Source organism: Lethenteron reissneri, chromosome 3, assembly GCF_015708825.2.
Source record: "Lethenteron reissneri isolate LAM-NWPU_2019-01 chromosome 3, ASM1570882v1, whole genome shotgun sequence".
NCBI classification, from domain to species: Eukaryota; Metazoa; Chordata; class Hyperoartia; order Petromyzontiformes; family Petromyzontidae; genus Lethenteron; species Lethenteron reissneri.
This window is the reverse complement of record NC_083781.1, coordinates 2,029,602-2,048,220: the sequence shown is the minus strand read 5'-3', so window position 1 is coordinate 2,048,220 and position 18,619 is coordinate 2,029,602. Positions and strand designations below refer to the sequence as shown.

General features: G+C 50.8%; 1 protein-coding gene across 1 annotated transcript in view; it reads left to right on the top strand.

The window, feature by feature from the left end:
* The window catches only part of LOC133345051 (protein flightless-1 homolog), a 60,793-nt gene that overhangs the window by 23,540 nt on the left and 18,634 nt on the right, over nucleotides 1-18,619 (top strand). Inside the window, exons 14-21 of the mRNA XM_061555458.1 lie at nucleotides 494-673; nucleotides 1,929-2,011; nucleotides 3,842-3,916; nucleotides 4,469-4,552; nucleotides 5,354-5,525; nucleotides 7,088-7,195; nucleotides 7,814-8,005; nucleotides 9,399-9,596. Of these exons, the coding sequence (XP_061411442.1) occupies nucleotides 494-673; nucleotides 1,929-2,011; nucleotides 3,842-3,916; nucleotides 4,469-4,552; nucleotides 5,354-5,525; nucleotides 7,088-7,195; nucleotides 7,814-8,005; nucleotides 9,399-9,596 (1,092 nt within the window). The remainder of the gene's footprint in view (nucleotides 1-493; nucleotides 674-1,928; nucleotides 2,012-3,841; nucleotides 3,917-4,468; nucleotides 4,553-5,353; nucleotides 5,526-7,087; nucleotides 7,196-7,813; nucleotides 8,006-9,398; nucleotides 9,597-18,619) is intronic.

Below are 18,619 nucleotides of genomic sequence, written 5' to 3'. Positions count from 1 at the left end.
CAGGACCTTGGAGCAGAGGGCAGCTGGTGAATCCAATTACTTGAGCGGGGAGTGGTAGGCAGGGGAAAATATCCTCGAAACAGTGGTCAAAACATTCCAAGGAGGACCCTCGTGAAAACCTATTGTAATCAGCTTTTCTTCAAGAAAACAATATTATTTTGCACGTTTCACAAAACCTATGCACACTGCAGGATGACACGAAATCATAACAATCTTCCCCACATAAGCATGACCTTTGTGCATGTTGTAGTTGAGTGGATTGTTTCTGAATGTACAGTAGGAAACACTTCCTAGGCCATAGGGTGCAAATTCATCACATGAGCAGTATTCATATTAACTTGGAGAGTTTCTTTTTAAAAATATGTTTTCTAGAAATTGCAGCCTCCTGACGTGCGATGCTTTGCGAAGAGCGCCCTGTTGAAGGCCTGTGTGGCGGCTCGCTTGCCCGTCCACCCTCTCTCTGCGCGCTCGGCTCCCTTTCTTCTCTGCACAGACATTCATCGACGAAAACGGGGCAATCGCGTGGGAGATCTACTACTGGATCGGGACGAAGGCAACGCTGGACAAGAAGGCGTGCGCCGCCATCCACGCCGTGAACCTGCGCAACTTCCTGGGCGCCGAGGGGAGGTCGCAGCGGGAGGAGATGGACGACGAGAGCGAAGAGTTCCTCGCTGTGAGTGAAGCCCCCCCCCCCCCCCCCCCCCGTGACTGCAGGGATTCATCTTCTTGGTTCTTTCTGTAAAGTCACGTAGAAGGGAAATAATAAAATAATAAAAATAAAACATCAAATCAAAATTCTCACGACGTTTCGGCCACAACACAAGCAGCCGTCCTCAGGTGAAGAAACAGAGCTGTCGGAAAGAAAGCGTCCCAATGAACACCGCCAGGCTTGACAGTGTATATTTAAGCTGGGTCGGGGGAGGAGAGCGCCTTGACAAAGGAGTTTACATATCAACAGCGGAATTAAGCAGATACCGTGGTGCGGGTTCGGGGGGGGGCCTGGAATAACAGGGAATGCTCTAGGATACAATCGGGATGCTTGTTCTTCCACAACACTTGTGTTCACATTTCGTTCCGTGCGCTTAGAAGGGTTTTCATTCAATATTTACACTCGGTAAGCCAGCAGGAATGGTGAGGAGGTGGAGGGGGGACAGGCCCCAGGATTCACTTTACTTTCAATATACTCTGAATGACAGCTGTTCTTAGGGGGAGAATGGACGGACATGGGCTTTAAGTTATTTTCTTTTTTATTTTGCTCGTTATTTTGGTCATATTCCCCCTCCTCTTTCCCAGTCCCCACCCATGCCTCGGGCATAAAAGGAACCCGATATACCCTAAAATAGCCCATGTTTTGGGAGAAGGATCTAGCTAAAGGGTGCAACTCCTGGATATACAATCCCTGCATGTATGTTTGTGCCCTCTGTTATGATCGCGGTTTTCGGGTTCAATAAAAACAAAAAAAATGTATGTTTACACTTGGGTCAGAGATATGAGGTTATGTCTCTGTGTAGGTTAGAGGCATTTTATTAGGTGGTTAGGTATTTCAGGAACATAATTGATTGGAATTATGGGGGGGGGGGGGGGGGGGAAAGGAATTCATATAAGAGGCACTGGTTCTAAGATTTAGGGAAAACAAAGCATTGCTTTTGAATAAGTTTTGTAGATTAGAAAATCCTGGCTCTTGCAGCCTTGTGTGCTATAATTAGACAAACTTCCATGTTGTGGAGCATGGCAATCACACTTGCGTGCACCCTGATGTTCTGTGACATCTAGTTCTATCTATGCAATATAATTAATATGTCCGATGAGTGACGTGGAACTTGGACTGTTCGTCAGTTTTATATTCGCACTTTGATTATTGATCTTGCTGTTGTTGATTGGAAGAATGGGCTCTTTTGTTTTTGCGTCTCATGCATGTGAGTGTATAGGTGTTTGATGGCTCCATCTCGTATATTGAAGGGGGAACGTCTAGCGGATTTTTCACGGTGGAGGAAAACGCCCACATTGTCCGGTAAGTTCACATCATTGGTAAAATGGGCAGCTCTATAGGCGGACGTCGCAGTGGCTGCGGTTGAGATGACGTTAATTGTGGTGATTTGGCAGGAGAAATCCTTTAATTCTGCTGTGTGCATCGCTAATGAAAGCTCCAACCTCACCTCCACATCCTACAGAAAGCCCTGCAGCTGCTGCTTTTGTGTTTTGGGTAAATGGATTAGTGACACCTGGATTTAAACAGAAGATTAAATGGATGGGTTCATTTGGTAGGAAGTATTACATACTTTACAGTGTCATTTTATTTAATTGCTCAAGCTCAAATCAAATACAACACTTAGAATTATAGATCTGCGAGAGCTTCTTTCAGGTTCAAAAGCAAATGCAAATGTGGTCATGAGCCTTTTCTAAGTGTAACCTTTCATTTGCTGGACGCGAAATGATATTACACCTGCACTGCATTGCTTATCTCTGCATGATATAATTTCTACAGCATGACAACGATTTTAAGCTTTTCATTTAAATTATTTTTGATAGAAAAAGTCTACATGCATTAGAAAATTGAAGATAAAAAATTCCACAGTAGAAATACTGAACAGAGAAAGCCATTACATGTACATTCAATATCCTCCTATCTGCAATGCATTGCCAGTACAGGGTCAGCAACGAGGCAGTTGCTCTCAATTAATCCTGCAGCCATGTGACCTGAAGCACAGTGGTCCTGGGTGACTTCAAACTGCGCCGCATGGTTCCAGTTTACTTTGTTTAACCAGGCGGGAGCTCGGAGAGACCAGGATGAGTTTCATTTGCAAGAGTTGACCTCGCTCACCAAAATGACATAAGAAAAAAACAAAGTACAGCGATGAAGTAAATAGTGATCAGAACAAAAACAACCGTGTCACATGACAAATAGAAAGTATTGCAAATATAGCAAATTGTGGTGATGCGATTCCACACAGGCATAGTAAAAGATTGTGAAGCTGTTGAGTCTCATACTTTGAACGGGCGACACGATCGAAAGGGCCCTGTGTCACACGCTCAAACGTACACGCTCAAACGTACACGCACTCGCACATGCACACGCTCGCACACGCTCGCGCACGCTCGCACACCCACATGCTTCCACACACTCTCACACGCACAGGCTTGCACACGTACAAGCTCGCACACAAATATTCCGCACAAGTAATTTCTTTTGGGTTAGATCGCCGTGTAGGTTTGATGTCAGATTTTTTACTCTGACCCTCCACCACCTGATAACCAATCAAATCAAGTTGTCACGTGGCCAAATGTGCCACTTGATTTGTTTTTTTCAGCAAACTAGAGAAGGAATATTGAAAAGTCCAAGCAAAGTGTGGCAATTTAGTACGAATAACATTTTGCTGGAGATTACATTCAGCATCATCAGATGTTAAGCAAAGCTCAACTCTCACACGTGCTCACGTTTCAACATTTGGTTTGCTATAAAACAAAATCAATTGGCATATTTGCCCATGTGAAAACATGATTTGATTGTTGGAAGGTTGTAAAAAAATGTATGTTATACTTAAATGATTTAACCCAAAATAAAGTACCGTAATAATGAATCCTAACATAGGTCGTGAAAGCACATTTATGGACTAAACTGTCCACTGCCACCCACAATGGCTTCCAGCGGCACGGACACACGCACAAAAATGCGCAAATCACACGCAGTCATTCTCGCCTATATACAGACGCCCTCAGACTACTCGCTACTCCACATCACCACTCCACATCACCGTCCCCCAATAACCCAATAACCGCCTGAGTAGCGATAGTCGGTAAATCCTGCGCACGTGTGTTCTGCTTTGCTTGTGCATTTGGGCAGATTGTACCGCTGTCACGGTACACAAAGCATCCACCTGGAGGCAGTAGCACTCAAGGGAAGCTCGTTGGACCTACGGTGAGGACGCGCAGCGTGGCTAATCCTCACGCACTTCCCTTTCTATTCTGGCAAATTAGATCGCATCGCTTGTTATGTGACAGTGTTGGTTACTTAGAACCACGTAACCTGTAATTGAGTGGCTAGATAACCTGACATAGAACCACGAAGCCTTTGATGTTACACGTGTTTGTCTGGTATCTGTTGCAAATCTCGGGCCTCCTGCAGCAGACTATATTGTTAAATGGAAGACTTTTGTTGTGAGTTGCAAATTGATTGTCCCGGCTTTTGCCTTTGTAACTTTGTGTTTAGGTCAGACACTGGGCCCAATTAGATTGCATCGCTTGCATGTGACAGTGTTGTATACTTAGAACCACGTAACATGTAATTGAGTGGCACGATACGTTCACATAAAGGATCAAATCAAAAGGCCTCTGCTGCTCCACCTGTTTGTCTGATACTAGTCTACCAGTATCTATTGAAAATCTCGGGCCTCTCGCAGCAGCCTATGTTGCTAAATGAGAGACTTTCGTTGTGAATTGTAAAATTATTCTCTTGGCTTTTGCCTTGCAGCTTTGTGTTTATGTTGGACGTTGGGAACACCATCTACATCTGGAAGGGGCGGCGTGCCGGCCTCAATGCCAAGACAAAGTGCAGGTGCCCGCCTCTCGCTCACTTTCCTCCCTTGCCACAGTCGTTACAATCGTTGCAATATCACTGGAGGCCTTTTTCCAACCGTCCAGTGTTCTTCTTCAAGCGTCGTGCTTCTACATTGCGTTCACGAAGATCTTGTGCTTGAAAACATCTCAAGGGAAAGAGAGGAAGGAAGAAGAGGACTGGGGGTGTAGGAGTAGTGACAAAACGTGCTGCTTGCAGCACTAAGTCTATAATTAACACTGGGAATCAATCATAATTTTTTACTATAGACAATTTTTATTTTACCAGGTAAAGCCCAGTGAGCTATTAGCTGTTTTGCAGAAGTGACCTGGGCATAAATAACAGATCTACAAAGTGGCTTATAACATGGGAATTTATAGCAGCCAAATACTCTAAATGCATGTTTGTAAATGTAGAGGGAAAAACCGGAGTGCCCGGAGAAAAATCCACGCAACCAATGTGAGAAAGAGAGAACACGCAAACTCCAAATATACAGGCGTCAGGGTTGGGATCGAACCCATGACCTCCTGCACACCAGGCAAAAGTCGTAACATTTCGCCACCATGGCACCACTTTGTGTTATATGCTAAAACATCTACAAATAATAACAATAGACAATGCATTGTGCATATGATTCACTGCATTTGTCCTGAGCTTAAGAATTGATTTAAATCGTTGAATGATGTCTGTTATATCTCTCTTAAACACAAAAAACATTGCACACAACCACCCACCTGTGTGTGGGTGGAGTTGGAGAAGCCCCTCCTTGCACCACACGTTGTAACGCCTCCTCTCCTCCAGGCTGTTTGCGGAGAAGATCAACAAGAATGAGCGCAAGGGTCAAGCCGAAATCCTGATGGTGGCGCAGGGCGAGGAGCCCGAGGAATTCTGGACGACCTTAGGGGGGCAGCCCGACTCGATTGTGCCTCACGTGCCTGCCGACTTCGTTCCCTGCACGCCCAAACTCTTCAGGGTAATGGGTCGGGGACGAGAACACGTCGCCTCGCGTTCTCCGGACGCCCCAAGTGTCTCCCTCGTGGCTGTTGTTGCTTCTTGCTGTTGCTTACTCTTACTTTTCTCGTGGCGCCCATCTCTCCCTTCCCGCTTCGTGCGTCTCCAGCAATGCTGCCTCCTCGCTCGACCTTCCCCGATCCGTCGCGTGTGGGGGGAACACCCCCCCCACCTCCTCGGCACATGTTGGAACGGCGTTTCCATTCCCGTCATAGCCTCTGCCTCTCTTCCGCTGTCTGAATCTCACCAAGAGAGGTCTGTGGTTTTGTCTTTTTTGTGAATCGTTTCGTGAAAATAGCCAATTACTGCAGCTTGCATTGCTCTTCTAAATAAATATATATTTGACGTTTTGCTTTGTTAAAGCACGATGCACGTTTATACATTCCTCATCCTCACTGTACTGATACTTTTCCATCTTCACCGTAGAAAACTCCTTGTATTGTGCTGGTATTCTGTTCTGTCGGCGTTATGCCATGAGGCCCTGTAGCGTCTTGTGTGCTCACGGGCGTTGGGGCACTGCGCTGTGAATTAATTGTCAACAAATTCTCTGGTGCTGCTGCTGCTGCGTTGGCAGTGGTGCAACAAGCGCAAATAAGTAAAAGACTCGACACATTCGTCAATGACACTGTGTGGCTTTAAAAATAAAACTATGCAATGGGTGACGTTTCGGGCGACACCCCTTCATAGCTTGCCACACCCACCCCTCTGCGTACCTTGCCACTGTGGGTAGGTACACCACTAACTCATTCACAGTACTACCTCAGACAGTTCATCAGGCTAAACAGTGGCCGTTTGTCCTAATGCGTGATCTAAGAATGCAAATAACATTGAACAAGGTCTGTATTCGAGTGGACCTGATGGCCACGAGCGGTGTTGGGACTGGCACCTGTGGTGGAGGTTCATGATCGTTGTCACTACGCAGCTGTTTGGTGAGACTCCTTCAGCTGCAACAGAAGGCAGAGAATCGGTACGACACTGAGCAGCTGAGAATCTACAAATAAGGACCACGAGGCCAGACGCCAGGCAGTATCCAGCCTCTAAAACCCCTCGGGGTGTGCGCACAGAGACCGTGGTCCTTGCCTCCGTAGTTGCGCACTCAACCAGGTTGAGACATGGCGACGCCACCACGGTTAACCCTTTCCCGTTCCGAGACGTCTGCAATTCATCGCTGAATCTCGGAACGCGCAAAGCGGCTTGCCGTTAATTTTATTAAGAGAGGCACATCGCCGTTGTTTTTTAAAGGCATTGTCCTCGCCGCAGAGAACCGTAGCGACACGACCATGCTCTATAATAGCTGGCGCCAAACTGCCACACGCCCTCCCGCGTGGCCTTCTGGGAACCTCGGTACCGATAAAGTTATTTTATTTTAGTTTTACTTCCGGTTTCATTTTGATGATGTACGTGTACGTCATCGGAACAGAATCGGAAGAGAAACTGATGACGTATACGTACGTCATCGGAATGTGAAACGGGTTAAGTGGCGAATGGCAGCGATTCCTAAGCATGTGGGTGTTGTGCGTGCAGGTGGGCCTGGGCCAGGGCTATTTGGAGCTACCGCAGGTGAACTACCGGCTGTCTGTGGAGCACAAGAACAAGAAGCTGTGTGCTCAGCTGATGCCCGAGCAGAGGCTGGTTAGTTCTGCATGGAGAGCGAGTCTCGTGTGAACGTTAACCATCGCGGGGGTAAAACGACGCCGTTGATTTGTCGATCAATATTCATTCTTAAGCTCGCACTACACGCAATGTAATCGCGTGTTTTTCAAATGGTATTTATTGCACGTTCACGCATCCCCTCTGCAAAGCCGCTGGAGATGCTGCCCATTCACAGGAGCGTTACAAAGGAGAATCATCTCTTGAGTTGAATCACAACGATTCACGGAATTGCTGGGAGGGTGAATCCTTCCACCCCAAAGCCGTGGATAGTGAGCGATATTACCGCACTTTGTGATGCTCGCCATGAGCACAGGTTATACACAGTATACATGGTAACCGCTTGTCCAACCTCTAGCATACCTTCTGAAGGAATGAGACAAAATCAGGCGGGTTGATTTTGAACAAAAGGCTGTATTTCGTCCAAAATTCTGAATACAAACCAAAAACATCGCAGGATCCGTTTAATTTCCATTCTGAATCGCTGACGTTATGCAATTTCTTCCCTGAAATCTTTGCTTGAAAGGTTACGAGCGAAACTTTCCTCGCCCTTGAATCGCCGTGGCGCCACTGAACCCCGCGCGTGCGCACGCCGTGCAGGTGCAGTCGCTGCTGGACACGAGGAGCGTGTACCTGCTCGACTGCCACTCGGACGTCTTCATCTGGATGGGGCGCCGCTCCCCGCGCCTGCTGCGTGCCGCCGCGCTCAAGCTGGGCTCCGAGGTGTGCGCCATGCTGCCCCGCCCGCGCCACGCCACCGTGCTCAAGAACATCGAGGGCACCGAGTCTCAGGTACCGCGATGCGTTGCAGAGCTCGACCACCGTGTTTCTGGCGGGCTCAGCCGTGGCTCATGGCAGTCCTCGTCTGCGTCAGCCCTGCCCACTTTCACGTAGCCACACCCACATGGTTACTGGGCCACTTGGCCACTCCGTCACTGGACGATAGTTGCTCGGACACTCAGCGACACAGCCACTGCACTATTCAGCGACTCGACTATACAGTCATGTGGCCACTAGGCCTCGGCCACTCAGCCACTCGGCCCAACCACATGGTGAGTGGCATCGCTCTTTCTGATGTTGGGCCCCACCTATTGAGGCTTCACCGACGACTCTGCCATCCCCGCCCGCTATACCTGCCATTCATGTATGGCCGCTCTTTGGTCCTATCAAGAGTCGAGTTTCAGACCAGACACATCTTATTCCGGGACAAAATCATGTATTTTACAACTGCTTCGGGACACCTCGACAGGCTTTCTGAAACCGAGGCTGTCCCAGGCCTAACTGGACCACGATTTGTAGCTCTAATAATACAACACAATTTAGGATTATAGAGCGTCTACATGCAACGCCATCTCTAAATGCTGTACACACTAGTGGAAAGTGCGGGAAGGCTAGACAAAGACAAATATCCCCCGTATAGCCCCAATAGATCGTTGGGGCAAGTGCTGCTCGTTAACACTTATGAAGGCCGATACGGCACACGAGGGTGGTGGATGGCCAGCACCACACCCCGCCGCCTTTGTCTCCCTAGTGGAGAATGTCTACACATTGCACCAAGTACTCATTTGAAGCTGAATCGACCTCGGGTTGACCCAGGACCAGTTCCATATATTCACCACTGTTATTGGTTGTGAGTGGGAATCTAACTCGGGTTGCTGGTTTCATAGCGCAGTGCACCAACCACTAAACCACCGCTCCCTAGATCACACACTTGGTATGGGTCACATTTAGATAGCACACCACACACACCTGGTATAATTTTTGTTTTATCATAAAGAGTTTCAAGTACCTTTAACCTGGTAGTATGAAAGTTGCTCTCGAAATAAATATTGTTAGTATATGCAATCTTAGGAACCATGACAATTTTAAAAAGCTAAACACATCAAATTAAGCTGCGTGTTAACACCCACGATGCTTTTGCGCTATAAATGACATGCACTAATTACTTAGTTGCAGGGAAATGTGTTGGTTTCTATTGTGTTATCATTCGTGAAAAACATTCTCATTCTGATTGCACCCAATCCCAATTAACATGCACTCGTCAGTCTACTGCACTTGCCATACCCTCAATATCCGACTGAACACAAGGGGTGGCGGGGATTAGTTTGAGTATTAAAGAATTAGCTTCATGACCATTCTCAGCGCTGTACATCCTGAGAGCTGCGCTGCTTGCTTTTGTGCGCAGATCTTCAAGTCCAAGTTCAGAAACTGGGACGACATCCTGGCGGTGGACTACACGCGGAGCGCCGACGCCGTGGGTCGCGCCGCCGGCCTCGATGGCAAGGTGCAGCAGGACGCTGCACCCCGGCGGCAGCAGCAGCAGCTCAAGGCCGACCTCTCGGCACTCTTCTACCCTCGCCAGCCGCCCATGCCACTGTCCGAGGTGCTGAGCGCTCTCTGACTCGCGCACACTCGCACTCCTCTACCCACGCCGACCGCACTGACTCACTCTCACACTCTCACTCCTCTACCCACACCCACCACACTGACTCACTCTCACACTCTCACTCCTCTACCCACACCCACCACACTAACTCACTCGCACACTCCTCTACCCACACCCACCACACTGACTCACTCGCACACTCACACTCCTCTACTCACGCCAACCACACTGACTCACTTGCACACTCTCACTCCTCTACGCACACCCACCACACTGACTCACACTCACACTCCTCTACCCACACCAATCACACTGACTCACTCTCACACTCTCACTCCTCTACCCACATCAACCAAACTGACTCAGTCGCACACTCACACTCTTCTACCTACACCCACCACACTGACTCACTCTCTCACTCCTCTACCCACACTGACTCACTCTCACTCCTCTACCCACACCCACCACACTGACTCACTCTCACACTCTCACTCCTCTACCCACACCCACCACACTGACTCACTCTCACACTCTCACTCCTCTACCCACACTGACTCACTCTCACACTCACACTCCTCTACCCACACAAATCACACTGACTCACTCTCACACTCTCACTCCTCTACCCACTCCCACCACACTGACTCACTCTCACACTCTCACTCCTCTACACACACCACCCACACTGACTCACTTGCACACTCACACTCCTCTACTCACACCAACCACACTGACTCACTCTCACACTCTCACTCCTCTACCCACACCCACCACACTGACTCACTCTCACACTCTCACTCCTCTACGCACACCCACCACACTCACTCTCACACTCACACTCCTCTACATATACCAACCACACTGACTCACTCTCACACTCTCACTCCTCTACCCACACCCACCACACTAACTCACTCGCACACTCCTCTACCCACACCCACCACACTGACTCACTCGCACACTCTCACTCCCTCTACACACTCCAACCACACTGACTCACACTCACACTCCTCTACCCACCACACTGACTCACTCGCACACTCACACTCCTCTACTCACGCCAACCACACTGACTCACCTGCACACTCTCACTCCTCTACGCACACCCACCACACTGACTCACTCTCACACTCACCCTCCTCTACCCACACCAATCACACTGACTCACTCTCACACTCTCACTCCTCTACCCACACCCACCACACTAACTCACTCGCACACTCCTCTACCCACACCCACCACACTGACTCACTCGCACACTCTCACTCCCTCTACACACTCCAACCACACTGACTCACACTCGCACTCCTCTACCCACACCAATCACACTGACTCACTCTCACACTCTCACTCCTCTACCCACACCCACCACACTGACTCACTCTCACACTCTCACTCCTCTACCCACACTGACTCACACTCACACTCCTCTACCCACACCAATCACACTGACTCACTCTCACACTCTCACTCCTCTACCCACACCCACCACACTGACTCACTCTCACACTCTCACTCCTCTACACACACCACCCACACTGACTCACTTGCACACTCGCACTCCTCTACTCACACCAACCACACTGACTCACTCTCACTCCTCTACCCACACCCACCACACTGACTCACTCTCACACTCTCACTCCTCTACCCACACTAACTCACTCTCACACTCTCACTCCTCTACCCACACCCACCACACTCACACTCACACTCCTCTACATATACCAACCACACTGACTCACTCTCACACTCTCACTCCTCTACCCACACCCACCACACTAACTCACTCGCACACTCCTCTACCCACACCCACCACACTGACTCACTCTCACACTCTCACTCCTCTACCCACACTGACTCACTCTCACTCCTCTACCCACACCCACCACACTGACTCACTCTCACACTCTCACTCCTCTACCCACACCCACCACACTGACTCACTCTCACACTCACACTCCTCTACCCACACCAATCACACTGACTCACTCTCACACTCTTACTCCTCTACCCACACCCACCACACTGACTCACTCTCACACTCTCACTCCTCTACCCACACTGACTCACACTCACACTCCTCTACCCACACCAATCACACTGACTCACTCTCACACTCTCACTCCTCTACCCACACCCACCACACTGACTCACTCTCACACTCTCACTCCTCTACACACACCACCCACACTGACTCACTTGCACACTCACACTCCTCTACTCACACCAACCACACTGACTCACTCTCACTCCTCTACCCACACCCACCACACTGACTCACTCTCACACTCTCACTCCTCTACCCACACTAACTCACTCTCACACTCTCACTCCTCTACGCACACCCACCACACTCACACTCACACTCCTCTACATATACCAACCACACTGACTCACTCTCACAATCTCACTCCTCTACCCACACCCACCACACTAACTCACTCGCACACTCCTCTACCCACACCCACCACACTGACTCACTCTCACACTCTCACTCCTCTACCCACACTGACTCACTCTCACTCCTCTACCCACACCCACCACACTGACTCACTCTCACACTCTCACTCCTCTACCCACACCCACCACACTGACTCACTCTCACACTCTCACTCCTCTACCCACACTGACTCACTCTCACACTCACACTCCTCTACCCACACAAATCACACTGACTCACTCTCACACTCTCACTCCTCTACCCACTCCCACCACACTGACTCACTCTCACACTCTCACTCCTCTACACACACCACCCACACTGACTCACTTGCACACTCACACTCCTCTACTCACACCAACCACACTGACTCACTCTCACACTCTCACTCCTCTACCCACACCCACCACACTGACTCACTCTCACACTCTCACTCCTCTACGCACACCCACCACACTCACTCTCACACTCACACTCCTCTACATATACCAACCACACTGACTCACTCTCACACTCTCACTCCTCTACCCACACCCACCACACTAACTCACTCGCACACTCCTCTACCCACACCCACCACACTGACTCACTCGCACACTCTCACTCCCTCTACACACTCCAACCACACTGACTCACACTCACACTCCTCTACCCACCACACTGACTCACTCGCACACTCACACTCCTCTACTCACGCCAACCACACTGACTCACCTGCACACTCTCACTCCTCTACGCACACCCACCACACTGACTCACTCTCACACTCACCCTCCTCTACCCACACCAATCACACTGACTCACTCTCACACTCTCACTCCTCTACCCACATCAACCACACTGACTCAGTCGCACACTCACACTCTTCTACCCACACCCACCACACTGACTCACTCTCACACTCTCACTCCTCTACCCACACTGACTCACTCTCACTCCTCTACCCACACCCACCACACTGACTCACTCTCACACTCTCACTCCTCTACCCACACCCACCACACTGACTCACTCTCACACTCACACTCCTCTACCCACACCAATCACACTGACTCACTCTCACACTCTCACTCCTCTACCCACACCAACCACACTGACTCACTCTCACTCCTCTACCCACACCCACCACACTGACTCACTCTCACACTCTCACTCCTCTACCCACACTAACTCACTCTCACTCCTCTACGCACACCCACCACACTCACACTCACACTCCTCTACATATACCAACCACACTGACTCACTCTCACACTCTCACTCCTCTACCCACACCCACCACACTAACTCACTCGCACACTCCTCTACCCACACCCACCACACTGACTCACTCTCACACTCTCACTCCTCTACCCACACTGACTCACTCTCACTCCTCTACCCACACCCACCACACTGACTCACTCTCACACTCTCACTCCTCTACCCACACCCACCACACTGACTCACTCTCACACTCACACTCCTCTACCCACACCAATCACACTGACTCCCTCTCACACTCTCACTCCTCTACCCACACCCACCACACTGACTCACTCTCACACTCTCACTCCTCTACCCACACTGACTCACACTCTCACTCCTCTACCCACACCAACCACACTGACTCACTCTCACTCCTCTACCCACACCCACCACACTAACTCACTCGCACACTCCTCTACCCACACCCACCACACTGACTCACTCTCACACTCTCACTCCTCTACCCACACTGACTCACTCTCACTCCTCTACCCACACCCACCACACTGACTCACTCTCACACTCTCACTCCTCTACCCACACCCACCACACTGACTCACTCTCACACTCACACTCCTCTACCCACACCAATCACACTGACTCACTCTCACACTCTCACTCCTCTACCCACACCCACCACACTGACTCACTCTCACACTCTCACTCCTCTACGCACACCCACCACACTCACTCTCACACTCACACTCCTCTACATATACCAACCACACTGACTCACTCTCACACTCTCACTCCTCTACCCACACCCACCACACTAACTCACTCGCACACTCCTCTACCCACACCCACCACACTGACTCACTCGCACACTCTCACTCCCTCTACACACTCCAACCACACTGACTCACACTCACACTCCTCTACCCACCACACTGACTCACTCGCACACTCACACTCCTCTACTCACGCCAACCACACTGACTCACCTGCACACTCTCACTCCTCTACGCACACCCACCACACTGACTCACTCTCACACTCACCCTCCTCTACCCACACCAATCACACTGACTCACTCTCACACTCTCACTCCTCTACACACACCACCCACACTGACTCACTTGCACACTCACACTCCTCTACTCACACCAACCACACTGACTCACTCTCACTCCTCTACCCACACCCACCACACTGACTCACTCTCACACTCTCACTCCTCTACCCACACTAACTCACTCTCACACTCTCACTCCTCTACGCACACCCACCACACTCACACTCACACTCCTCTACATATACCAACCACACTGACTCACTCTCACAATCTCACTCCTCTACCCACACCCACCACACTAACTCACTCGCACACTCCTCTACCCACACCCACCACACTGACTCACTCTCACACTCTCACTCCTCTACCCACACTGACTCACTCTCACTCCTCTACCCACACCCACCACACTGACTCACTCTCACACTCTCACTCCTCTACCCACACCCACCACACTGACTCACTCTCACACTCTCACTCCTCTACCCACACTGACTCACTCTCACACTCACACTCCTCTACCCACACAAATCACACTGACTCACTCTCACACTCTCACTCCTCTACCCACTCCCACCACACTGACTCACTCTCACACTCTCACTCCTCTACACACACCACCCACACTGACTCACTTGCACACTCACACTCCTCTACTCACACCAACCACACTGACTCACTCTCACACTCTCACTCCTCTACCCACACCCACCACACTGACTCACTCTCACACTCTCACTCCTCTACGCACACCCACCACACTCACTCTCACACTCACACTCCTCTACATATACCAACCACACTGACTCACTCTCACACTCTCACTCCTCTACCCACACCCACCACACTAACTCACTCGCACACTCCTCTACCCACACCCACCACACTGACTCACTCGCACACTCTCACTCCCTCTACACACTCCAACCACACTGACTCACACTCACACTCCTCTACCCACCACACTGACTCACTCGCACACTCACACTCCTCTACTCACGCCAACCACACTGACTCACCTGCACACTCTCACTCCTCTACGCACACCCACCACACTGACTCACTCTCACACTCACCCTCCTCTACCCACACCAATCACACTGACTCACTCTCACACTCTCACTCCTCTACCCACATCAACCACACTGACTCAGTCGCACACTCACACTCTTCTACCCACACCCACCACACTGACTCACTCTCACACTCTCACTCCTCTACCCACACTGACTCACTCTCACTCCTCTACCCACACCCACCACACTGACTCACTCTCACACTCTCACTCCTCTACCCACACCCACCACACTGACTCACTCTCACACTCACACTCCTCTACCCACACCAATCACACTGACTCACTCTCACACTCTCACTCCTCTACCCACACCAACCACACTGACTCACTCTCACTCCTCTACCCACACCCACCACACTGACTCACTCTCACACTCTCACTCCTCTACCCACACTAACTCACTCTCACTCCTCTACGCACACCCACCACACTCACACTCACACTCCTCTACATATACCAACCACACTGACTCACTCTCACACTCTCACTCCTCTACCCACACCCACCACACTAACTCACTCGCACACTCCTCTACCCACACCCACCACACTGACTCACTCTCACACTCTCACTCCTCTACCCACACTGACTCACTCTCACTCCTCTACCCACACCCACCACACTGACTCACTCTCACACTCTCACTCCTCTACCCACACCCACCACACTGACTCACTCTCACACTCACACTCCTCTACCCACACCAATCACACTGACTCCCTCTCACACTCTCACTCCTCTACCCACACCCACCACACTGACTCACTCTCACACTCTCACTCCTCTACCCACACTGACTCACACTCTCACTCCTCTACCCACACCAACCACACTGACTCACTCTCACTCCTCTACCCACACCCACCACACTAACTCACTCGCACACTCCTCTACCCACACCCACCACACTGACTCACTCTCACACTCTCACTCCTCTACCCACACTGACTCACTCTCACTCCTCTACCCACACCCACCACACTGACTCACTCTCACACTCTCACTCCTCTACCCACACCCACCACACTGACTCACTCTCACACTCACACTCCTCTACCCACACCAATCACACTGACTCACTCTCACACTCTCACTCCTCTACCCACACCCACCACACTGACTCACTCTCACACTCTCACTCCTCTACGCACACCCACCACACTCACTCTCACACTCACACTCCTCTACATATACCAACCACACTGACTCACTCTCACACTCTCACTCCTCTACCCACACCCACCACACTAACTCACTCGCACACTCCTCTACCCACACCCACCACACTGACTCACTCGCACACTCTCACTCCCTCTACACACTCCAACCACACTGACTCACACTCACACTCCTCTACCCACCACACTGACTCACTCGCACACTCACACTCCTCTACTCACGCCAACCACACTGACTCACCTGCACACTCTCACTCCTCTACGCACACCCACCACACTGACTCACTCTCACACTCACCCTCCTCTACCCACACCAATCACACTGACTCACTCTCACACTCTCACTCCTACCCACATCAACCACACTGACTCAGTCGCACACTCACACTCTTCTACCCACACCCACCACACTGACTCACTCTCACACTCTCACTCCTCTACCCACACTGACTCACTCTCACTCCTCTACCCACACCCACCACACTGACTCACTCTCACACTCTCACTCCTCTACCCACACCCACCACACTGACTCACTCTCACACTCACACTCCTCTACCCACACCAATCACACTGACTCACTCTCACACTCTCACTCCTCTACCCACACCCACCACACTGACTCACTCTCACACTCTCACTCCTCTACCCACACTGACTCACACTCACACTCCTCTACCCACACCAATCACACTGACTCACTCTCACACTCTCACTCCTCTACCCACACCCACCACACTGACTCACTCTCACACTCTCACTCCTCTACACACACCACCCACACTGACTCACTTGCACACTCACACTCCTCTACTCACACCAACCACACTGACTCACTCTCACTCCTCTACCCACACCCACCACACTGACTCACTCTCACACTCTCACTCCTCTACCCACACTAACTCACTCTCACTCCTCTACGCACACCCACCACACTCACACTCACACTCCTCTACATATACCAACCACACTGACTCACTCTCACACTCTCACTCCTCTACCCACACCCACCACACTAACTCACTCGCACACTCCTCTACCCACACCCACCACACTGACTCACTCTCACACTCTCACTCCTCTACCCACACTGACTCACTCTCACTCCTCTACCCACACCCACCACACTGACTCACTCTCACACTCTCACTCCTCTACCCACACCCACCACACTGACTCACTCTCACACTCACACTCCTCTACCCACACCAATCACACTGACTCACTCTCACACTCTCACTCCTCTACCCACACCCACCACACTGACTCACTCTCACACTCTCACTCCTCTACCCACACTGACTCACACTCACACTCCTCTACCCACACCAATCACACTGACTCACTCTCACACTCTCACTCCTCTACCCACACCCACCACACTGACTCACTCTCACACTCTCACTCCTCTACACACACCACCCACACTGACTCACTTGCACACTCACACTCCTCTACTCACACCAACCACACTGACTCACTCTCACTCCTCTACCCACACCCACCACACTGACTCACTCTCACACTCTCACTCCTCTACCCACACTAACTCACTCTCACTCCTCTACGCACACCCACCACACTCACACTCACACTCCTCTACATATACCAACCACACTGACTCACTCTCACACTCTCACTCCTCTACCCACACCCACCACACTAACTCACTCGCACACTCCTCTACCCACACCCACCACACTGACTCACTCTCACACTCTCACTCCTCTACCCACACTGACTCACCCTCACTCCTCTACCCACACCCACCCCACTGACTCACTCTCACACTCTCACTCCTCTACCCACACCCACCACACTGACTCACTCTCACACTCACACTCCTCTACCCACACCAATCACACTGACTCACTCTCACACTCTCACTCCTCTACCCACACCCACCACACTGACTCACTCTCACACTCTCACTCCTCTACCCACACTGACTCACACTCACACTCCTCTACCCACACCAATCACACTGACTCACTCTCACACTCTCACTCCTCTACCCACACCCACCACACTGACTCACTCTCACACTCTCACTCC